Genomic DNA, 19,890 nt, shown 5'->3' with positions numbered 1-19,890 from the left:
GATGACATAAAATTCATTTTTGGGTGAACTATCCCTTTAAGTCCATTCATGTGACTGTTGAGATGAACTTTTGCCACCTTTTTGTGTGCAGCCATTATGAACTGAGCCCATCTCTCCACGGTTTTGGCCGAGCTGATCTCTCTGTCCGGGATGTAGGATGGAATAAGACTTAACAGGCGTTCCACAAGAATCTCAGAGCCGTAGTCCACGTAGTACTGTTGCGACGCCAGCTCCGCTAGATCCTCCTCCTCCCGGAAGAAACAAGATACAGAAAGAGTGCAAGAAAAATAGATGTGCGAAGACAAATAAAGATAATCAAAAGAGGAAAAGGAGAAACAGAAGAGTAGAAAAGCACAGACAAAAAGCAAACGAGAAAGATGCAGAGAAAGAGAATATTCCCTCCTTAGAAATATAGTGTGAATGATAACTCAATTTATTGGCTTGTTTTCTGGGTCTGAGGTTCATACCCGATCACAGCGGTATTCGCCAAATTTGACGCCACGCACGATCTGCTGGTAGACAAGGTTTGTAGCGACGGCGTCCTCCGCTGGGTCGTGCCAGGGTGTGAATATCTCCTTCCTGAAGAACAACCTCCAGGGGGCGTTGCGCTCCTGAGCGCCCTGCTCTTTAGCGTACTGCTCACACTGGGAAACAGCGTCCATCACGTGATCGTTACCGCTGCCCAGAGACGAAACCTGACACAAACAGAGTCCAAAAAAAGCTTTCTTAACCCTGTAAAGCCTGACATATAAAATAACAGTCAGAATATATACAGTGAGGAAAATAAGTATTTGAACACCCTGCTATTTTGCAAGTTCTCCCACTTAGAAATCATGGAGGGGTCTGAAATTGTCATCGTAGGTGCATGTCCACTGTGAGAGACATAATCTAAAAAAAAAAATCCAAAAATCACAATGTATGATTTTTTAACTATTTATTTGTATGATACAGCTGCAAATAAGTATTTGAACACCTGAGAAAATCAATGTTAATATTTGGTACAGTAGCCTTTGTTTGCAATTACAGAGGTCAAACGTTTCCTGTAGTTTTTCACCAGGTTTGCACACACTGCAGGAGGGATTTTGGCCCACTCCTCCACACAGATCTTCTCTAGATCAGTCAGGTTTCTGGGCTGTCGCTGAGAAACACGGAGTTTGAGCTCCCTCCAAAGATTCTCTATTGGGTTTAGGTCTGGAGACTGGCTAGGCCACGCCAGAACCTTGATATGCTTCTTACAGAGCCACTCCTTGGTTATCCTGGCTGTGTGCTTCGGGTCATTGTCATGTTGGAAGACCCAGCCTCGACCCATCTTCAATGCTCTAACTGAGGGAAGGAGGTTGTTCCCCCAAAGCATGATGCTACCACCCCCATGCTTCACAGTAGGGATGGTGTTCTTGGGATGGTACTCATCATTCTTCTTCCTCCAAACACGTTTAGTGGAATTATGACCAAAAAGTTCTATTTTGGTCTCATCTGACCACATGACTTTCTCCCATGACTCCTCTGGATCATCCAAATGGTCATTGGCAAACTTAAGACGGGCCTTGACATGTGCTGGTTTAAGCAGGGGAACCTTCCGTGCCATGCATGATTTCAAACCATGACGTCTTAGTGTATTACCAACAGTAACCTTGGAAACGGTGGTCCCAGCTCTTTTCAGGTCATTGACCAGCTCCTCCCGTGTAGTTCTGGGCTGATTTCTCACCTTTCTTAGGATCATTGAGACCCCACGAGGTGAGATCTTGCATGGAGCCCCAGTCCGAGGGAGATTGACAGTCATGTTTAGCTTCTTCCATTTTCTAATGATTGCTCCAACAGTGGACCTTTTTTCACCAAGCTGCTTGGCAATTTCCCCGTAGCCCTTTCCAGCCTTGTGGAGGTGTACAATTTTGTCTCTAGTGTCTTTGGACAGCTCTTTGGTCTTGGCCATGTTAGTAGTTGGATTCTTACTGATTGTATGGGGTGGACAGGTGTCTTTATGCAGCTAACGACCTCAAACAGGTGCATCTAATTTAGGATAATAAATGGAGTGGAGGTGGACATTTTAAAGGCAGACTAACAGGTCTTTGAGGGTCAGAATTCTAGCTGATAGACAGGTGTTCAAATACTTATTTGCAGCTGTATCATACAAGTTAAAAAATCATACATTGTGATTTCTGGATTTTTTTTTTAGATTATGTCTCTCACAGTGGACATGCACCTACGATGACAATTTCAGACCCCTCCATGATTTCCAAGTGGGAGAACTTGCAAAATAGCAGGGTGTTCAAATACTTATTTTCCTCACTGTATATGTTTATTGAAACTTTAAACAAAATATTTGTAAAAAAAAATCTAAAAGAAGAAAAAAAAAGAGGCTCATATAGTACGATATAGTAAGAATATGGAGGAGAAAAACACCTGAATTTTAAAAAAACAAAAAAAAACAAGCAATTTAGTGCAGATGCTGATATTTATATGGCCAAAAAGTAAGATCCTGATAGCTTGTAATATAAATCAGTGAGATCTTTCTAAAAGTATAGCAAGTACTTGCAAAAAATGCATATAAATATCAGCTGTCATTCTGTTTCTGCTAATAATATTCTTAGTGAAATATTTACATGTTATATTTAAATATAAATATTTAAAATATTTAGTTTTATGATCAAACCTCTGTAGTTTTAAAACATACAATGCAATGCAACGATGATTAAGGGATGAACAAATAAAGGTTCCTGATAGATTATATTTGATTCTCACATTTTAACATGATTAAAAAAAAGAAAAGAAAAAAAGTTGCTTCAGTCCAGTAAGTTTTGATCCTGAAATATTACTAGCAATATAAAAGTTATTCTTATGTTCACTTTATAAAAATCAGTAAAGACACGTGAACCTTAAGGTGGATGTTTATAGAATTACACTAAAAGGCCTTTTACTTGCTAATAAAAGTATAAACTATCAATCAGACGACAGAAGGCATGAAGTAGATTGCGTGCAGCAGGTTTTCCACAAGATTTGGTCATGCTGATCATTTAGAAGCCTTAGAAATTTGCGTATTGAATATGATACAGTAGGTTTCATAGGGTTAAATGAACAACAGAACACAATAACTGAACCAAAACGATCTTGGTTGTGAGTGCGTGTACCTTATCAAACAGAGCAATGTACAGCGAGAAGCCGAACCGATCCTGAAGGCTGATCTTGTCGGACAGTGCGTTGCAGAGCTCCATGGCTGTGGTCGCAGAGTCCGTCAAAAGTGTTTTTGTGGTTCCGTCCATAAACGTCACAGGTAGCATTATCGGCTTCTTTGATTTTGTGGCCTTGGATAAAATTGTGAAAAGAAGACATCATATGGACTGCTTTTATTGTGCCTGGAGTTTGACAGAGTCACTTGTCAACTTTTGTTGCATGGAAAAAAGCAGCAGAACTATACTGGTTATTAATAGAGCAGATATCATCAGTAAAATCAGTTATTGATACCTGAAGCTCTAGCCAGGATGGTGGTTGTGTTCTTGTCCCGTTCACAAACGTTCTCCTCAGTCTCTCCTCGCAATAGGGAGCGTAACCCGGAGGACCCTCACTGATGAAGTTCCTCAGGTACTACAGGAAGACATACTGAACTTTCAATAATCATAATCATAATCGGTCAGAATTAACCACCGGAAACTCACTGGGGCGATTTACTGATTCGTTCCCTTGTTTTTAGTAAATTGTGCGCACAATATAATAATGTTGTTATACTAAATTGTTTTTTTTGCCTTTACATTTTTGTTTTTATAAAAAAATAATATTGATTACAATATTAAAATTTATTTGATTACAAAATACTAACGAGGCTTTGATTTTTAGTGTTACAAGGCTTTGAGTAAGAACGAACCACAGAGATGTCTTCAGACCAAAGTGTAAGTAATTTAAAATGCTTATAATTTAGGCCAGACTCGATATACTTTACCTAACCTGAGAATAATAAATAGAATAGAATGAGAATGAGGCATTTATATAGCGCTTTCATATGTACTACTGTACACCCAAAGCGCTTTACAATCATATGAGGGGATCTCCCCTCAACCACCACCAGTGGTTAGGTTAATAATAAGGTTAAAGGTGTTATAAACATTGCAAAACAGTAGATGACAGATATATATTTCAAATTATTTTTAATGTATCTTAATGGAACTTTAGAGAGTGTCAGAAGCTGTTTTCACATTAAAATATCTTGGTTTCGGCAAACATATTGGCAAAGTCAAAGCACATGTACTGTACTTCTATAATACATTTTGACAGCAGTCAAATTTTTTAACCTTGAAAACTGTGCAATTTCTTGAGTCTCTTATGGTCAAATAAATGTACCCATATATTAGTAAGTACCTAAATATTTACCAGAAATTATTAAAGTATTTGTCTTTGGTTGAAATATTACAGATGCACCGATCACAGATAAAGCTACATGTAAGAAGAGGAAACGAGAAGAGAAGATAGTGTGAAGAGTGACAAAAGAAAATAGTTTATAAATAAGCAGCATTTCTCACCTTCACAAACTTCTCGGATGGAGCGAAGCAGCCGACACACAGAGACATGAGGATCCAGCCGCGGGCGTGACTGCTTTTAGAGGGATTCTGGGTCAGCTGCTTACAGATCTGACAGTAGATCTCATCTCTGGAACAAACAGCAGGAAGAGGATTGTTTAGGGTTGTTGTTACACACACACTTGGTTTACACGTTTTATGAGGACTTTCCATAGACACTGAATTTTATGCTGTACATTACAAACTGTATATTCTATCCCCTTACACTAACCCTACCCCTAAACCTACCCATCACACAGAACTTTCTGCATTTTTACATTTTCCAAAAACAACATGTAGTATGATTTATAAGCCAGCGTTTTCCTCATGGGGACCATAAATGTCCTTACAAGGTCAAAGAATACCTGGGTAGGGAATACCTGAACCACACACACACACACACACACACACACACACACACACACATAAATATATATATATATATAAATATAAATATATATATACAGCGCGGGAAATAAGTATTGAACACGTCATCATTTTTCTCAGTAAATATATTTCCAAAGGTGCTATTGACATGAAATTTTCACCAGATGTTGGTAACAACCCAAGTAAGCCATACATACAAAGAAACAAACAAAAATAAGTTCAGAAATTAAGTTATGTGTAATAATGTGAAATGACACAGGGAAAAGGTATTGAACACATGAAGAAAGGGAGGCACAAAAAGGCATGGAAAGCCAAGACAACTGCTGAAAACTTACAGTAATTAAAAAGCAATCCAGCCCCCTGTCAGTGTAAATTAATAACAGCTGGTTCAGTCCCAAATGATGGCCTACAAGATGGCCTTCTGATTATTCTTTTCACTCCTCTATCAGAAATCTTGCAAGGAGCACTGGTCGAGGCAAATTTATGGTGAAATTATTGTCTTTCCACTTCCGTATTATGGCCCCAAAAGTGCTCACTGGACCATTCAGAAGCTTAGAATGGCGCCTTTAACCAATGCCATCATTATGTTTTGCAACAATTAGGTTACCAACATCTGGTGAAAATTTCATGTCAATAGCACCTTTGGAAATATATTTACTGAGAAAAATGATGACGTGTTCAATAATTATTTCCCCCGCTGTGTATATATGAAGAGTTCAGATGCAAAAGCCTCTAAGTGCCATCTGAAATTTTCTTCTAGAATGATAATTTTTTTCAAGCTTGCATTTTTATGTTCAGTTATATGAAAATTACCTATTAATTGTCATTAAAGTGAAATTACTGAACTTATATACGAAATCTTAAACAATATATATATTTATTTATTTTATATATATATATATATATATATATATATATATATACAGTGAGGAAAATAAGTATTTGAACACCCTGCTATTTTGCAAGTTCTCCCACTTGGAAATCATGGAGGGGTCTGAAATTGTCATCGTAGGTGCATGTCCACTGTGAGAGACATAATCTAAAAAAAAAATCCAGAAATCACAATATATGATTTTTTAACTATTTATTTGTATGATACAGCTGCAAATAAGTATTTGAACACCTGTCTATCAGCTAGAATTCTGACCCTCAAAGACCTGTTAGTCTGCCTTTAAAATGTCCACCTCCACTCCATTTATTATCCTAAATTAGATGCACCTGTTTGAGGTCATTAGCTGCATAAAGACACCTGTCCACCCCTTACAATCAGTAAGAATCCAACTACTAACATGGCCAAGACCAAAGAGCTGTCCAAAGACACTAGAGACAAAATTGTACACCTCCACAAGGCTGGAAAGGGCTACGGGGAAATTGCCAAGCAGCTTGGTGAAAAAAGGTCCACTGTTGGAGCAATCATTAGAAAATGGAAGGAGCTAAACATGACTGTCAATCTCCCTCGGACTGGGGCTCCATGCAAGATCTCACCTCGTGGGGTCTCAATGATCCTAAGAAAGGTGAGAAATCAGCCCAGAACTACACAGGAGGAGCTGGTCAATGACCTGAAAAGAGCTGGGACCACCGTTTCCAAGGTTACTGTTGGTAATACACTAAGACGTCATGGTTTGAAATCATGCATGGCACGGAAGGTTCCCCTGCTTAAACCAGCACATGTCAAGGCCCGTCTTAAGTTTGCCAATGACCATTTGGATGATCCAGAGGAGTCATGGGAGAAAGTCATGTGGTCAGATGAGACCAAAATAGAACTTTTTGGTCATAATTCCACTAAACGTGTTTGGAGGAAGAAGAATGATGAGTACCATCCCAAGAACACCATCCCTACTGTGAAGCATGGGGGTGGTAGCATCATGCTTTGGGGGTGTTTTTCTGCACATGGGACAGGGCGACTGCACTGTATTAAGGAGAGGATGACCGGGGCCATGTATTGCGAGATTTTGGGGAACAACCTTCTTCCCTCAGTTAGAGCATTGAAGATGGGTTGAGGCTGGGTCTTCCAACATGACAATGACCCGAAGCACACAGCCAGGATAACCAAGGAGTGGCTCTGTAAGAAGCATATCAAGGTTCTGGCGTGGCCTAGCCAGTCTCCAGACCTAAACCCAATAGAGAATCTTTGGAGGGAGCTCAAACTCCGTGTTTCTCAGCGACAGCCCAGAAACCTGACTGATCTAGAGAAGATCTGTGTGGAGGAGTGGGCCAAAATCCCTCCTGCAGTGTGTGCAAACCTGGTGAAAAACTACAGGAAACGTTTGACCTCTGTAATTGCAAACAAAGGCTACTGTACCAAATATTAACATTGATTTTCTCAGGTGTTCAAATACTTATTTGCAACTGTATCATACAAATAAATAGTTAAAAAATCATACATTGTGATTTCTGGATTTTTTTTTTTAGATTATGTCTCTCACAGTGGACATGCACCTACGATGACAATTTCAGACCCCTCCATGATTTCTAAGTGGGAGAACTTGCAAAATAACAGGGTGTTCAAATACTTATTTTCCTCACTGTATATATATATATATTTGTGTTTGTGTATACATATGTATTTCTTTTTTTTTTGTGGGTGATTAAATGTATATAATATTTTTTCATATCCATTGCCTGACCTCAAGCCTGGGCGAAGGATGCCGTTGCCAATGATAAAGTGTAGCTTCTCCAGATTGGATGTGGGTCGGTCCTCCAGCATGCTGTTTCCATGGACTGTGTATTCACCATCATTCAGACGCTTCGTAACCTAGAGAGAAAAAAAAGAGGAAAATACTTTAAATCAGGATCAGGTTTGAAATGAACAAAATACATCAGATAAAGCACTAGAAATATAAAATATATATATAAATGCAATTCACCAAAATATCCACAACAAAGATGGACATTTATTTGAATGAATGAATAAAGCATTTATATCGCAACTGTACACTCATTTAAATGAAAATGTTAAAAGACGTTTAATAGCTATAGTACAGTAGATGTCAAAGTTACTAAATCGATCAGTCTTCTTTACAGTCAAGATGTTTTGTTTCTGAGGAAGCAGGATTGGTTATTCTTTTTCATTTTAATTTTATACAAATTACTAACAATGAGCTAAACATTCATTGACAATAGCAGTGGCCCGACATCCATGATGGAGCAAAAGAAATGGAAGAAAACACAAAAAACATGATGAGATGGTGTTACGCCCCTCTTTGGCTATTAAACGTCTAGGAAGTAAGAAGGGGAACATTAGGCCAGACAAGATAATAGTCACCATTAAACACTGAAAATGTATAAGAGAAGTTGGAGACTTAAATAAAAGGTTCAGCAGGGGAATGGGTTCAAATTCCATACAGATCAGTTCATTTTCAATGCATCAAGATTCATAATAACAGGTGTCTACCTTTGTATAAAAATGTTGTGTGTCCATTTAAAGACAGATCTAAGGTTTTTTATCCAGTGACCCACTTTTGGTGATTGTGGTTTTATCCAGTTCATTGTTATTTTTTGTGCAATTAATAGCCGATTGGTTCTTTCACATCTGGTTGGTGGAAGGAAAGTTCATGACACCTAATAACCTCCTTTGCTGACAGGGGAATGAATATCTGCATAGCAGTGGCTCATACCTGTGAAATCACTGTCTTAAGAGGGTCACCGAGTTCAAAAACCAAAAGAGAGCTTGTGGAAAGAAAGGAATAAGGAGGTGAACCATGATAAAATCACCATGGTAACAGCATCACTCACCTCCTCTGTAATCTTCGACTTCTTCTTCAGGGTGAGCGACACCAGCTTGTGACGCACACTGCTCTTTTTGTGACTGTCAATGTGAGTGTTCTGTTAGAGATGGATGCATAAAGTGACTTATAAATCATGAAAACGTGCATTAATGTTGCCTCATTTATCCCAGTGTATTAGTAATATCTTCTCCTTCACTCTTTCTTTGTCTCCAGTACCTCTCCTTCTCCCTGCAGAGCCTGCAACTCTCTCTTGTAGGTTTTCTTGCCAAGCGTCTCGTAGATCTTGGTCATGACAGGAATCTTCTCGCTGCCGTCGCTGATGGCCGTGTGGTATTTGGGTTCTGGAAGGTCACCCATGAACCGGAGAATCGTGATCCACACGGCCAGAGCAGCCTGCAGGACGAGGAGTACACAAACATTTATATACAAACAATCAAGTCATTCATATATCAAGTCATTCAAGTCATCATACTCATACAAGTCTTTCACACAAGTTAGTAAAAATATTCAATATTTAGACAATATTTATCATAAAACATTTAAATGTATATACGTTCTAATACTGAGTATACATATATATATATATAACATTTATATTTATTAAAAATGTATTTATGTAAACATGTTTGTATACATATTTAAATATATATATATATATATATATATATATATATATTATATAATTATATATAATTGGTAAGTCATTTAATATATACTACAATACATGTAAATATTTTAAATATATTTTATATTTAAATATTCAGTATTTTGCTATTTATATTTTATTTTTTAAAATATTCATTAAAGGTTTCATTAGTTAACATTAGTTAACATGAACTAAGAAAGAACAATACTTCTACAGCATTTATTAATCTTAGTTAATATTAATTTCAACATTTACTAATACATTACAAAAAAAACTAACATGAACAAACAAACAATGAACGACAGTATTTTTATAACATTAACAAAGATGAATAATTACTGTAACAAATGTATTGCTCATTGTTAGTTCATGTTAGTTAATGCATTTACTAATGTTAACAAATGAGACTTTCAGTTGTTAGAGTTTTTATACATAGCTTTTCATATATATATAAATAAATCAACTTTTTGATGATATTCTAATTTTATGACCAGCACCTGTATATATATATATATATAGTTTTTTAATGTGTAGCCATTTTCAATTACTAAATAATATTGAATATATACGTATATATATATATATATATATATATATATATATATATGTCACATACATGATACACATATATACGTATATAAATATAAATATATATATATATGTATGTGTATATATATATAAATATAAATATATTATGTTCACATATATATTTTCACTTTTAAATACATTTATATTTATTAAAATATGTATTTTATATAAAATATACATTTACATTTGTTTTAAAAAAGCTATAAAGTTTTTATATATAGTATTTATATACATGTATAGTATATTTATACAAATATTGAATAGATAAGACAGACAGACAGATAGACAGATCAATCATATGTGAAGGAATGTTTCCTTTAGAAATGCAGGCATCTTAGAAGACAGCATCATTACATAGACAACATAAGACAACTTTCTAACATCTAAAGTGCGTCTGAGTGTCATAAGTCAAAGGTCACATACCAGCTGATCTCCTTCGTCCTCATGAAACAGTAACGGCTGTTTGAGCGGGCGGCGCACGTAAGTGTGAGTGGTCGTGCCCTGGAAATATGTGGCAGAGTACTTGGCAAATTTGTACTCCGATAAATCTTCCACATCATCCTCTGGGAGAGGAAGAGCTTCATCCAGGTCTTCTTCCTCAAGCTCCCTGTGCGTTCGCTCCAGGTCCTGAGGAAAACACAATTACACCGGAGCTTAGTTAATCAACTCATTAATGAGGTGAGGGATCAGTTAATCAGCTGGTTAATTAGTTCAGCTTGTGTCTCTGGAAACAAAAGGTGTGATGGGCTGCGGCTGGACTTAACCAACCGGAGAGATTTGCTGCTAGCAGTCGGGGAGGACATGAAAACAGAGACGTGAAGTTGGACACTTTCTGGTTCCCGTAGTGACGCTCGCATGGTGTTTGCCTACTTTATTGCAGATTAAGTAGATTAGCTGCAATATTTGTCAAATACACAGATGTTTCAGGTGTTTTCATGTAAACACTTTTCATTTAATACTTGTATGTACTGCTTAGTACAGCACCTGCATATACACAAATAAAGGGTAACACTTTACAATAAGGTTCATACATGAACTAACCACGAGCAATACATTTGTTACTGTATTTGTTAATCTTTGATAACGTAATACATTTTTTTTATTTAGTTAATAAAAATACAGCTGTTTATTGTTTGTTCATGTTAGTTTACAGTGCATTAACTAATGTTAACAAGATTTTAATAAAGTATTAGTAAATGTTTAAATTAACATGAACAAAGATTATTATTAGTACATGCTAACTAATGTAGTTAACTAATGTTAACTAATGAACCTTATTGTAAAGTGTTACCGAATAAAGTTGAACATAAGCCTATATGCTATTTAAATACCAATAAAGTTGAGTCTATACTTCTTATCACATTTATTTTGATAAACATGGCATAAAATAACATTAACTTTACAATAAGTTTTATTTTAACATTAGTAAATGTATTAACTAACATGAACTAACCATCAGCAATACATTTGTTACTGTTTTTCAATCTTTGTTAACGATAGTTAATAAAAATACAGTTGTTCATGTTAGCTCACAGTGCATTAACTAATGTTAACAAATACAACTTTTGATTTTAATAATGTATTAGTAAATGTTGAAATCAACATTAACAAAGATGAATATATGCTGTTAAAGTGCAGTTAATTATTAGTTCATGTTAACTAATCTAGTTAACTAATGAAACCTTATTGTACCACACTGATATTACAAAAATTTTAAAATATGGATTTATGAGCACCAGTGGAAATTATGCGAGTTTTAAGAAAAATATCTGCCAAAGAGGAGGAAAAAAATAAATGTAAATTTTGCTTGTTTTAAGCAAAAACTCGCTTAATTTTGATACAGTACATTTTCCAGAAAACAATCCTTAATATTTTATTTCAATCTTATCTTATTTGCTTCTCAAGTAAATGTATCTTGATTTAAGAATGTTTAGATATTTGTACTGAAAAACAAGACAAAAATACTGAATAAGAAATTGTGCGAAGGATGTGCCAGCCGACTGCTCTCGAATTGCTCTCGAGGTACTGTGATGGCGAACAAAATGACTAACTGGCATGCACTGCTTCAAGTAGACGCAGTGCCGCATGAAGTCAAACACACCTAGTTTAGATTGTAAAAGCGACAGATCCACATCCTCACCTCAAACCCAGCAGGCGCTTGACCCTCCTGACCAGGGAAAGAGTTTGTGGTTCCCAAAAAGCCAAACATCTTGTCCACCATATCAGAGTCGTTGACCGGCTCATGTCGTGCTTTCTCCATCTGGTCCAACATTTCCTTTTTCCTCCGCGCCTCCTCTCGGTCCTTCTTCTCGCGCTCGGCATCCTCTCGCGCCAGCAGTGCCAATCGTTCCTGGTGCTTCTTTTCGGCTTCTTCTTTGGCCTTCCTGGCACTCATCTGGTTCCTAAACTTCTGCTCCTCAGCCAATCGCATCTTCTCAGCTTCCAAACGGCGCCGGTACTGAGATGGATGGAAAAACAGTGATGCGTTTTCTATATCGTAAAACCGTATATCGTTATCTACAAATAAATCCGTTCTTACTCACCTCTCCTTTGAGTCTTTTGTAGAGTCGGCGGGCGATCATTCCCCTCGTATACGCCTGGATGGTGATGACGGCCCAAAGACGGTGTCGAAACGCCCGGCGCACCAGGTATCCTCTGCAGCGGCCCTCAAAAAGGATAATTCTCTGTCGTGTAACATGGTACGTCTGGTAGAGTTTGCGAGATCGATACAATGCCTGCAGACGTGAGAAACCACCGCGCATCTACCAGACAGGAAATGAGTGTTAAGATACTGGAGGGACACAATTGCACATAGATGCACAGTATATGAGAATGTTTGAGACCAACCGCTGAGTAGTTCTTCCGGCAGTTATAACCCCTCCATGTTTTCTGGATCAACATGGCTGATTTCTTCAACTTTAAGAAGTTGGATCTGTGGGAAAGATGACAATGTTTTTTTTATTCTGTTTGAAGCACATTTCAGCACAAAAAACTGAAATGCTTGTATTGAAATATTTTACACCAATGTGTATTCTACCAATGACGAAACTGCTAGATGACCAGTACAGTGCATAAATGTAAGTATTTCTATTTAAAGGTATATATTTTGCACATTTTACAGCAATCAAGGCAGGAATTCATCAAATGATGACCAGATGATGTTTCTGTGGTGTGTTTGTGCCGTTATCTGATTTGCATAAGTGTATCAAACAACACAGACAACAAATGCAAGTAAACACTGGGTGTAATTCATTTTTAGCATATTCCCCCAGAGTTCTTGCAACACAAACTAAACATCAGCCGTCATTCGTACCTGTCCTTGAATCCTCTGACAACTTTCTGAATGAGAATGACCTTATCAGTGATGGCCTTGTCTCTCTCGATTTCCAGCAGCATGTCATGGTGGTCCTGACAAAGGTAGAAGCATTTAAAGGACACAATAACTAACTGTAAACTTAAACACGCTCCTGTGATGTTCCATTGATCACCAGATCATTCAATAAGGCTCATATTGATCTGTATCTGCGCTGATCCTGCTGGTGTCGTTACTTCCTGTCAACGTGTATTGACACTGCCCTCTCTTCCTTCCTGCTGAGTTGGATTTCCTGTTTTAGAGAACTGGAAGGTGTGATAAAACCTAATCCCTGGAAAACTCATCCTGGCAGTTTAGTAATGGACAAGCTAGTTCCTGATCTTTGACCTCTGGCTAAGGGCAGCGTTTCCGGCAGCAGAAAAACACACACGGATATTGAGGTCAATACTGTCTAAGTTTGACACGACTGCATAAAATCCCATGACATGTTTTTTTTAACAGCAACAACAATGAGCTTATTTTTCCATGACCTAAGTAAAGAATCATATTTTTTATTTATTATTTAAATATTGCCTTCTGTTATTGATTGTGAAGAGCATTTCACAAATGGTGTCGTATTGTTATAAGTAGTTGGTAGTTCTATAATAAGATATTAGTTCTGCTTTAAGTACCTTCAGGAATATCTTTGTTTTTCCCATCTGCCAATCATCATCACGGCCCAATATGGCTTCAGCGATACGCTGACAGGTTCCTCTTAGGTCCTCCTAAAGGAAAAAAAGGACCAAAAAATGGTCAAGAAAGCATTATAATATGAGGGTAGATGACAAACTGTTTTGGTGAACAAATGAAATAAATAAATTTATATATTTATATTTTAGAATTTAGACACAGTAGTGTGTGTGTGTGTGTGTATATATATATATATATATATATATATATATAGGCATCACACTGCAGTATTGAAAAATAAATGGCACATTCATTATTAATACATTTAATTAATAGTAGAACTTAAACTTAAAAATAAGTGTAAAATTTTGTTTTTACTTTTTCATTTTTACAAGATTAAAAAATTAATGACCTTTTTGTTTGAGAACAGTAAAATTTAAAAACATGTTATGCCCACTTTCCATTAACCAACACAAGGCCTTTATTAGAACAAAATAAAATGATATTAAGGTCAAAAACATGTATTACACAAAGACTAGTTGAAGCACACTGCATTTCCCTCTTCTAGAGACAGTGAATTCATTAACTCACCTGTTTGTAAGCAGGTTTCACTCCGGGCATCAAAACACGGTATCTGTCCACAAACTCAACGAAAGTGTAGCGGATGGGGTATCCGGCCCGGCGAATCCGGATGGTTTCCATCATCCCAGAATACCGGAGCTGCCTCACGCACAGCTCAAGATCAAAGAGCTGGAGAAAGATGGAGAGATTATTTCATAAAAACATTTGGCGCAACTTTAATAATTAATAATCATAATTAATAATATTAACAAACATTAAAGCACTAAACATCATTAAATGTACATTCTTGAAGTTGGAATTACAAGACACTTAATATACCACAGATTTTGCTATGTTTAAACTTATTATAATGTATTACCAAACAGTTAAACAGTGTAAAATAAGACAAAAGCAAATCAATGAGCAATAAATAAATATACAGAAGATACTATCCGTAAATAACAGAGTCCCTTTAGAAATTGAAAAACATTCCAATATATTTTTGTTGACATCAGTATTTTTTATTCTCCAATATCATCAGTTAAGTTATGGGTTAACACATTACAGTAAGGTTTCATGTTAACATTTCCATAATACATTTTTAAAATCAAAAGTTGTATCATAATTTAATGAACTGTGAACTCAGATGAACAAACAGTGAACAACTGTATAGTTTTTATTAACTAACAATAACAAACGTTAGCAAATGCTGTAAAATATATTGCTCATAGTTAGTTCATGTTAGCTATTGCATTAACTAATGGTAACAAATGAAACCCTATTGTAAAGTGTAACTAGTTATGATTTAGCATTCTAGCTCTAGAGTTTTACTGGTTTAACTCACCATGGGTTTCTTGAACTCATTGGGTTTGATGCAGCGGACGAAGAACGGCTGACACACACTCAACGTGCGCATCAACAGCTCCAGAGAGCGCTTGAATTGACTGCTCAGAGTCGGGGAACGTTTTCTGGTCTCCGCCCCCTGTGCATCAGGAAACACACACACATACACTTTAAAAAGAAGGCCAGGAAGAGTGGGGAGCAGAGGTTTAGGGTTGAACCTGTCAAGAAACGACTGGGCTCATTTTGATTTGAAATATTTGCTTTTGTTTTTCTCTGTTCCGAGCTCTTCCATCCTTAAACGGGAAACGGTCTCACCTCAGGAACTGTGTTGGACAGATATACTGTATTTTCTAGACAGATGCAGGTCATATTATTTCTGTCTACTTAGGAGAACAAAAAAAGGTGCAAAGGGTTAAAGCTCAAACTGGGTTGTGTCATAAAAAAAAGTGAATGACATTTTAGGCTCATATAGCTAGACACTTCTAGTGGTGTTTGTCTGTGCCAACCTGCTCCCAAGATGCTAGGTTGTTGTGGGTGTTTGCCAGGAAGTTGCTGTGTGGTTATCAAAGTGTTCTGATGATTGTTATGCAGTTGCTAAGAAAAGACTAATGCTGCATCCAAATATGCCTACTTCCATACTATATAGTAGGCGAAAAACAGTATGTGAGCCAAGTAGTATGTCCGAATTCATAGTATTAATAAAACAGTAGGCCAAAAGTACCCGGATGACCTACTACTTCCAGCAAAATTCTAAAGTGTGCACACGTTAGACACTTTACTATCCCAGGAGGGGATTTATGAATGGAAGTGAAGCGACGCAACTGGCACTGTAGGTCACATGACAATGACAACATGGAGGATGTAGTACGTCCGAATTTTATTCATACTACACACATTCATACTATAAAGAATTTATTTTTTAACGGTCGCAAAGTAAGTTTTAAAAACAAATTTAGTACCTACTATACAGTATGCGATTTTGGATGCAGCATGAGGCAGTTGCTGAAAAGAGTTAGTAGAGTTCTTCAAGTCTGTGTACTTGATAAAAATTGTATTGATCAAAAGTAACAGTAAATACATTTATAATGTTACAAAAGATTGTTCTTTTAAACTTTTTTATTCATCAACAAAATGTATCACAGTTTCCAGAAAAATTTTAAGCAGCACAACTGTTTTCAACATTGATAATAAATGTTTCTTGAACAGCGGATCAGCATATTAAAACGATTTCTGAATTTTGAAATGATTTTTACTTTATGTATTTGTAACCAATTTAATGGACAAGCACTAGTAATTGTCATTCTCAGTCATATTAGCAAAAACACTGGAAGCAGGTGCAGTGTATCTACTGTTAACAGCATAACCTATGTATTAGTTAGTGTAAACTACTAGTCGTATACCACGATTTTACCTTATGGAGTGAACCTGCTTTGCCAAGACTGTCAGCAGACACATAACCACACAAAAACTGGCACCACATTTCACAAACACAGAAAGAAAGAGGGAAGCATGTATGTGAACTAGTCCATCCGACTGTAATATTAAAAAATATATCAAATAATTGATATTTGACTTCTGTCTAAACATTTGTACCACTGACCCAATCCTCAGCACTGAACACTGCTGGAGCAGCTCTAAATATGTGCTGTACTATTAAATGAAAAATAAAATATGATAGAGCAATATGAACAGTGAAAGTAACAGAAGCTCATACAATGCATTTTAGCAGGCTTAAAGGTGCTCTAAGCGATGTTGGGTGACAGTGTTTGCTGTATGTGACAAAAAATGTTTCGGTCTAAAAAAAAACGTGTGACATCGCTTAGAGCACCTTTAATTAAGCATGAAAATAACTTAGTCAACTTAGCCAAATAAGTTAGCCAACTAATATGATTTATATTCTTTTGGTTTCTCCACCAATACATTTAAAAATTACAAATGCAGTGAAAATACAGGTATCAAAAATGACAGTATCGGTATCGGACTCGTTCTGGAAAAAGTGGTATCCGTGCATCCCTAATATATTTTTAATATTCAAAGATGCTCAAAGAGTACTATGGTAACAGCATGTTTTTTGAAGTTCCATAGATGATATATAATTATAGTAATCGTACAATATCAAATTATCATGGTATTACCATCTGATACCATCACTGTATGGCGGTATCATCCCTTCCGAAGGAGTGTTGAAATTAATCTAGTGTGTATAGTAAAGACTATAAGACTATGGTAAAGACCAAAATGAGATGAAGACGTTACCATAGCAACATCCGCCTGAAAGATCTGCTTGATGAATTTGTTTTTGGAGGAGTGCACAAGCTGAATGATGTCACCATGCAGGGTGTCTCGATTCTTCTCCAGAAAACCTGCACAGACACATAAATACATTTATTATCATGCACATAACTATTATTAACTACATCAGTGCATGGATGCTCTGGGTGGTTTCTAGGAGTTTTTTGATGGCTCAAGTATATACAGTATACTGAAGATTGCAATGTTTTATTTTCCACAAGGTGAAAAACAATTATGCAAGAGAGTGGAATACCTACCTTTGGTCTCGTAGTAGACCACACCAGCAAAGTGCTGGATGCCAAACTGTGTTTCATAAGTGTTTTTAGGTGGAATGTAGTTGGTGTTGAGTTTGTGTTGAGAGTTGAGTTTGTTCAGCATGGTGGTGTCTGTACCCTGAGATATGAAAAAGAAACGTTCAGCATGAGCACAGGATACAGTAAGTGAACGTACAGTACAAGTCAGCAATCTCTCTCACCTTGGGAAACTTGCTCTCCTCGTCAATGAGAGAGATGATATTCATGGGCTTTATGGCGATCATGTCCAAGGCGTCCTGGTTGTCAGTGAACTCAATGTGCTGCCAGTTAATGTTCTCAAGGTTATATTCTTCCTGCTCCAGCTTGAAAACATGACGGACGAAGAATTGCTGCAGGTTTTCATTGGCAAAGTTGATACACAACTGCTCAAAGCTGGAGGAGAGATACAGCTGCATGAGGGCCACCAATCACACTACTCTAATACAAGCATTACGAAGAGACTGTACAATATCAGGAGATGTCTAAACATTTTAGCTGGGTGTGATATTATTACATTTATTAAACATTATTAAATATATAAATTATTAATATAATTATTCTTCATTTAATAATTAAAATTTAATTTATACATTAATTCGTATTAAATGCATTGATTAATGTATTGGGTTTTTTTTATATATTTAAATATATTAAGTATTATTAAAGCAAATTAAAATATTTCATAATAATTAATATATAATCATTATCCAATTTATCAATCTATTAACTGATTTTATTATGCAATATTACATATAAAAGTGATTAATTATTACATATCATTATTCATTTAATTTATTCGATAATGATTGATATATTCATTATAATTAAATGTATTACTTGATTATTCACAGACAAGGCTTAAGCTAGTCCCAGACTAAAACTCATGTTTGAGCCGTTTTAACTGAAAGCAATTTGCACTGAAATATCTTAAAATATATCAATGCCATTGTTTTGTCTCAAAATGCACACCAGTAGTTTTTTTTTCTAAGGCATGTTTATGAAAGCCACTTAAATGCCCTATTTGAACTAAGGCCTAATTCGGGCTTAAACTATGTTCTGTCTGTGAAACCGGGCCTATTTAACAATATTTAATATATTAATTCTTTTCAAATATACATTTCAAAGCTTACAAGTCAAGTCAAGGAAACATTCTCTGAAAAGGAAAGTTGCTTTAGAGTTGGAGCTTCAGAAATATTTAAAATTCAATGAGAATTTATGGAGGCAATTTTTTTTCTGTTTTAAATAATATGCACTGATGAATTGTACACAATTAGACCAGGAAAGTGCATTAAGGTACATTTTGATTACAATTTGACTAAAAGTAGTCATGAACCATCATATGCATGATTATTAGGATTAGTGTATAAGTAAGTGAATAAGTACTCAATTTGAAAATATTTTTTTATGTGTAACAGGGACACTATAATGAGGTGTTTGCAGGATTTGCGCTGTATGTAAGAGTGTGTGTGATATTTTCTACCTGTTAACTGTAAAGTTCTCAAAACCGAATATGTCGAGCAGGCCGATGGATCTCCGCACCACTTTGAGCTCAAGGGATGGAGGCTTATAAATGGCTGCATTGATTTTCTCAACAATCCACACAAACAAGCGTCCATATATACCCTATGAGACACACAGCTGGTTAGATGCTGTTACCGAACAGGATCAAGTATGTAGATGAAAGTGTGAGATGGTTTTACCTTAACAAAGGCATCTCGCACGTCCAGCGCCTGCTCAATACTGAGAGGAGTGGACACCGTCTCTCCACGGGTTATTATGGTTCGACTGGTCAAGCAATTCATCAGGTCCTTCATGTCCACCTATGAAAACATACAATCATACAGGAATTTAAGCAGTCAAAAAGTCATTTTTTAACTTATGCATACATTTTCTCTGTAGAAATCTTAAATCCATCACAGTAATTTTATCTTTCCATGTTAGTCACTAGAGGGCACACAAACATAGGGCACATTCTTGTACTAGCATGCTAATACATATTAACAAGAACAGTCAAATGTCAGATACC

The 19,890-nt window shown here is 36.3% G+C and overlaps 1 protein-coding gene across 5 annotated transcripts in view; it reads right to left on the bottom strand.

The window, feature by feature from the left end:
* myo7aa (myosin VIIAa) overlaps window positions 1-19,890 on the bottom strand; it is a 44,475-nt gene that overhangs the window by 13,837 nt on the left and 10,748 nt on the right. For 2 of the 5 annotated variants that reach the window (XM_084124327.1, XM_084124326.1), the window contains exons 10-31: window positions 19,565-19,684; window positions 19,345-19,487; window positions 18,047-18,257; window positions 17,829-17,964; window positions 17,536-17,642; window positions 16,691-16,747; window positions 15,281-15,418; window positions 14,467-14,625; window positions 13,878-13,970; window positions 13,207-13,301; window positions 12,741-12,825; window positions 12,437-12,655; window positions 12,034-12,351; window positions 10,317-10,520; window positions 8,876-9,052; window positions 8,667-8,756; window positions 7,559-7,686; window positions 4,509-4,635; window positions 3,460-3,579; window positions 3,126-3,299; window positions 468-695; window positions 78-248 (exon numbers count right to left, since the gene is read on the bottom strand). In XM_084124327.1, the coding sequence (XP_083980453.1) occupies window positions 78-248; window positions 468-695; window positions 3,126-3,299; window positions 3,460-3,579; window positions 4,509-4,635; window positions 7,559-7,686; window positions 8,667-8,756; window positions 8,876-9,052; window positions 10,317-10,520; window positions 12,034-12,351; window positions 12,437-12,655; window positions 12,741-12,825; window positions 13,207-13,301; window positions 13,878-13,970; window positions 14,467-14,625; window positions 15,281-15,418; window positions 16,691-16,747; window positions 17,536-17,642; window positions 17,829-17,964; window positions 18,047-18,257; window positions 19,345-19,487; window positions 19,565-19,684 (3,300 nt within the window). The remainder of the gene's footprint in view (window positions 1-77; window positions 249-467; window positions 696-3,125; window positions 3,300-3,459; window positions 3,580-4,508; window positions 4,636-7,558; window positions 7,687-8,666; window positions 8,757-8,875; window positions 9,053-10,316; window positions 10,521-12,033; window positions 12,352-12,436; window positions 12,656-12,740; window positions 12,826-13,206; window positions 13,302-13,877; window positions 13,971-14,466; window positions 14,626-15,280; window positions 15,419-16,690; window positions 16,748-17,535; window positions 17,643-17,828; window positions 17,965-18,046; window positions 18,258-19,344; window positions 19,488-19,564; window positions 19,685-19,890) is intronic. The other 3 variants (XM_084124330.1, XM_084124328.1, XM_084124329.1) reach the window with 3 other exon arrangements.

Source organism: Abramis brama, assembly GCF_963993115.1.
Source record: "Abramis brama genome assembly, chromosome: 9".
Taxonomy (NCBI): Eukaryota; Metazoa; Chordata; class Actinopteri; order Cypriniformes; family Leuciscidae; genus Abramis; species Abramis brama.
The sequence above is the reverse complement of the archived record's forward strand: the minus strand, read 5'-3'. Positions and strand labels throughout refer to the sequence as shown.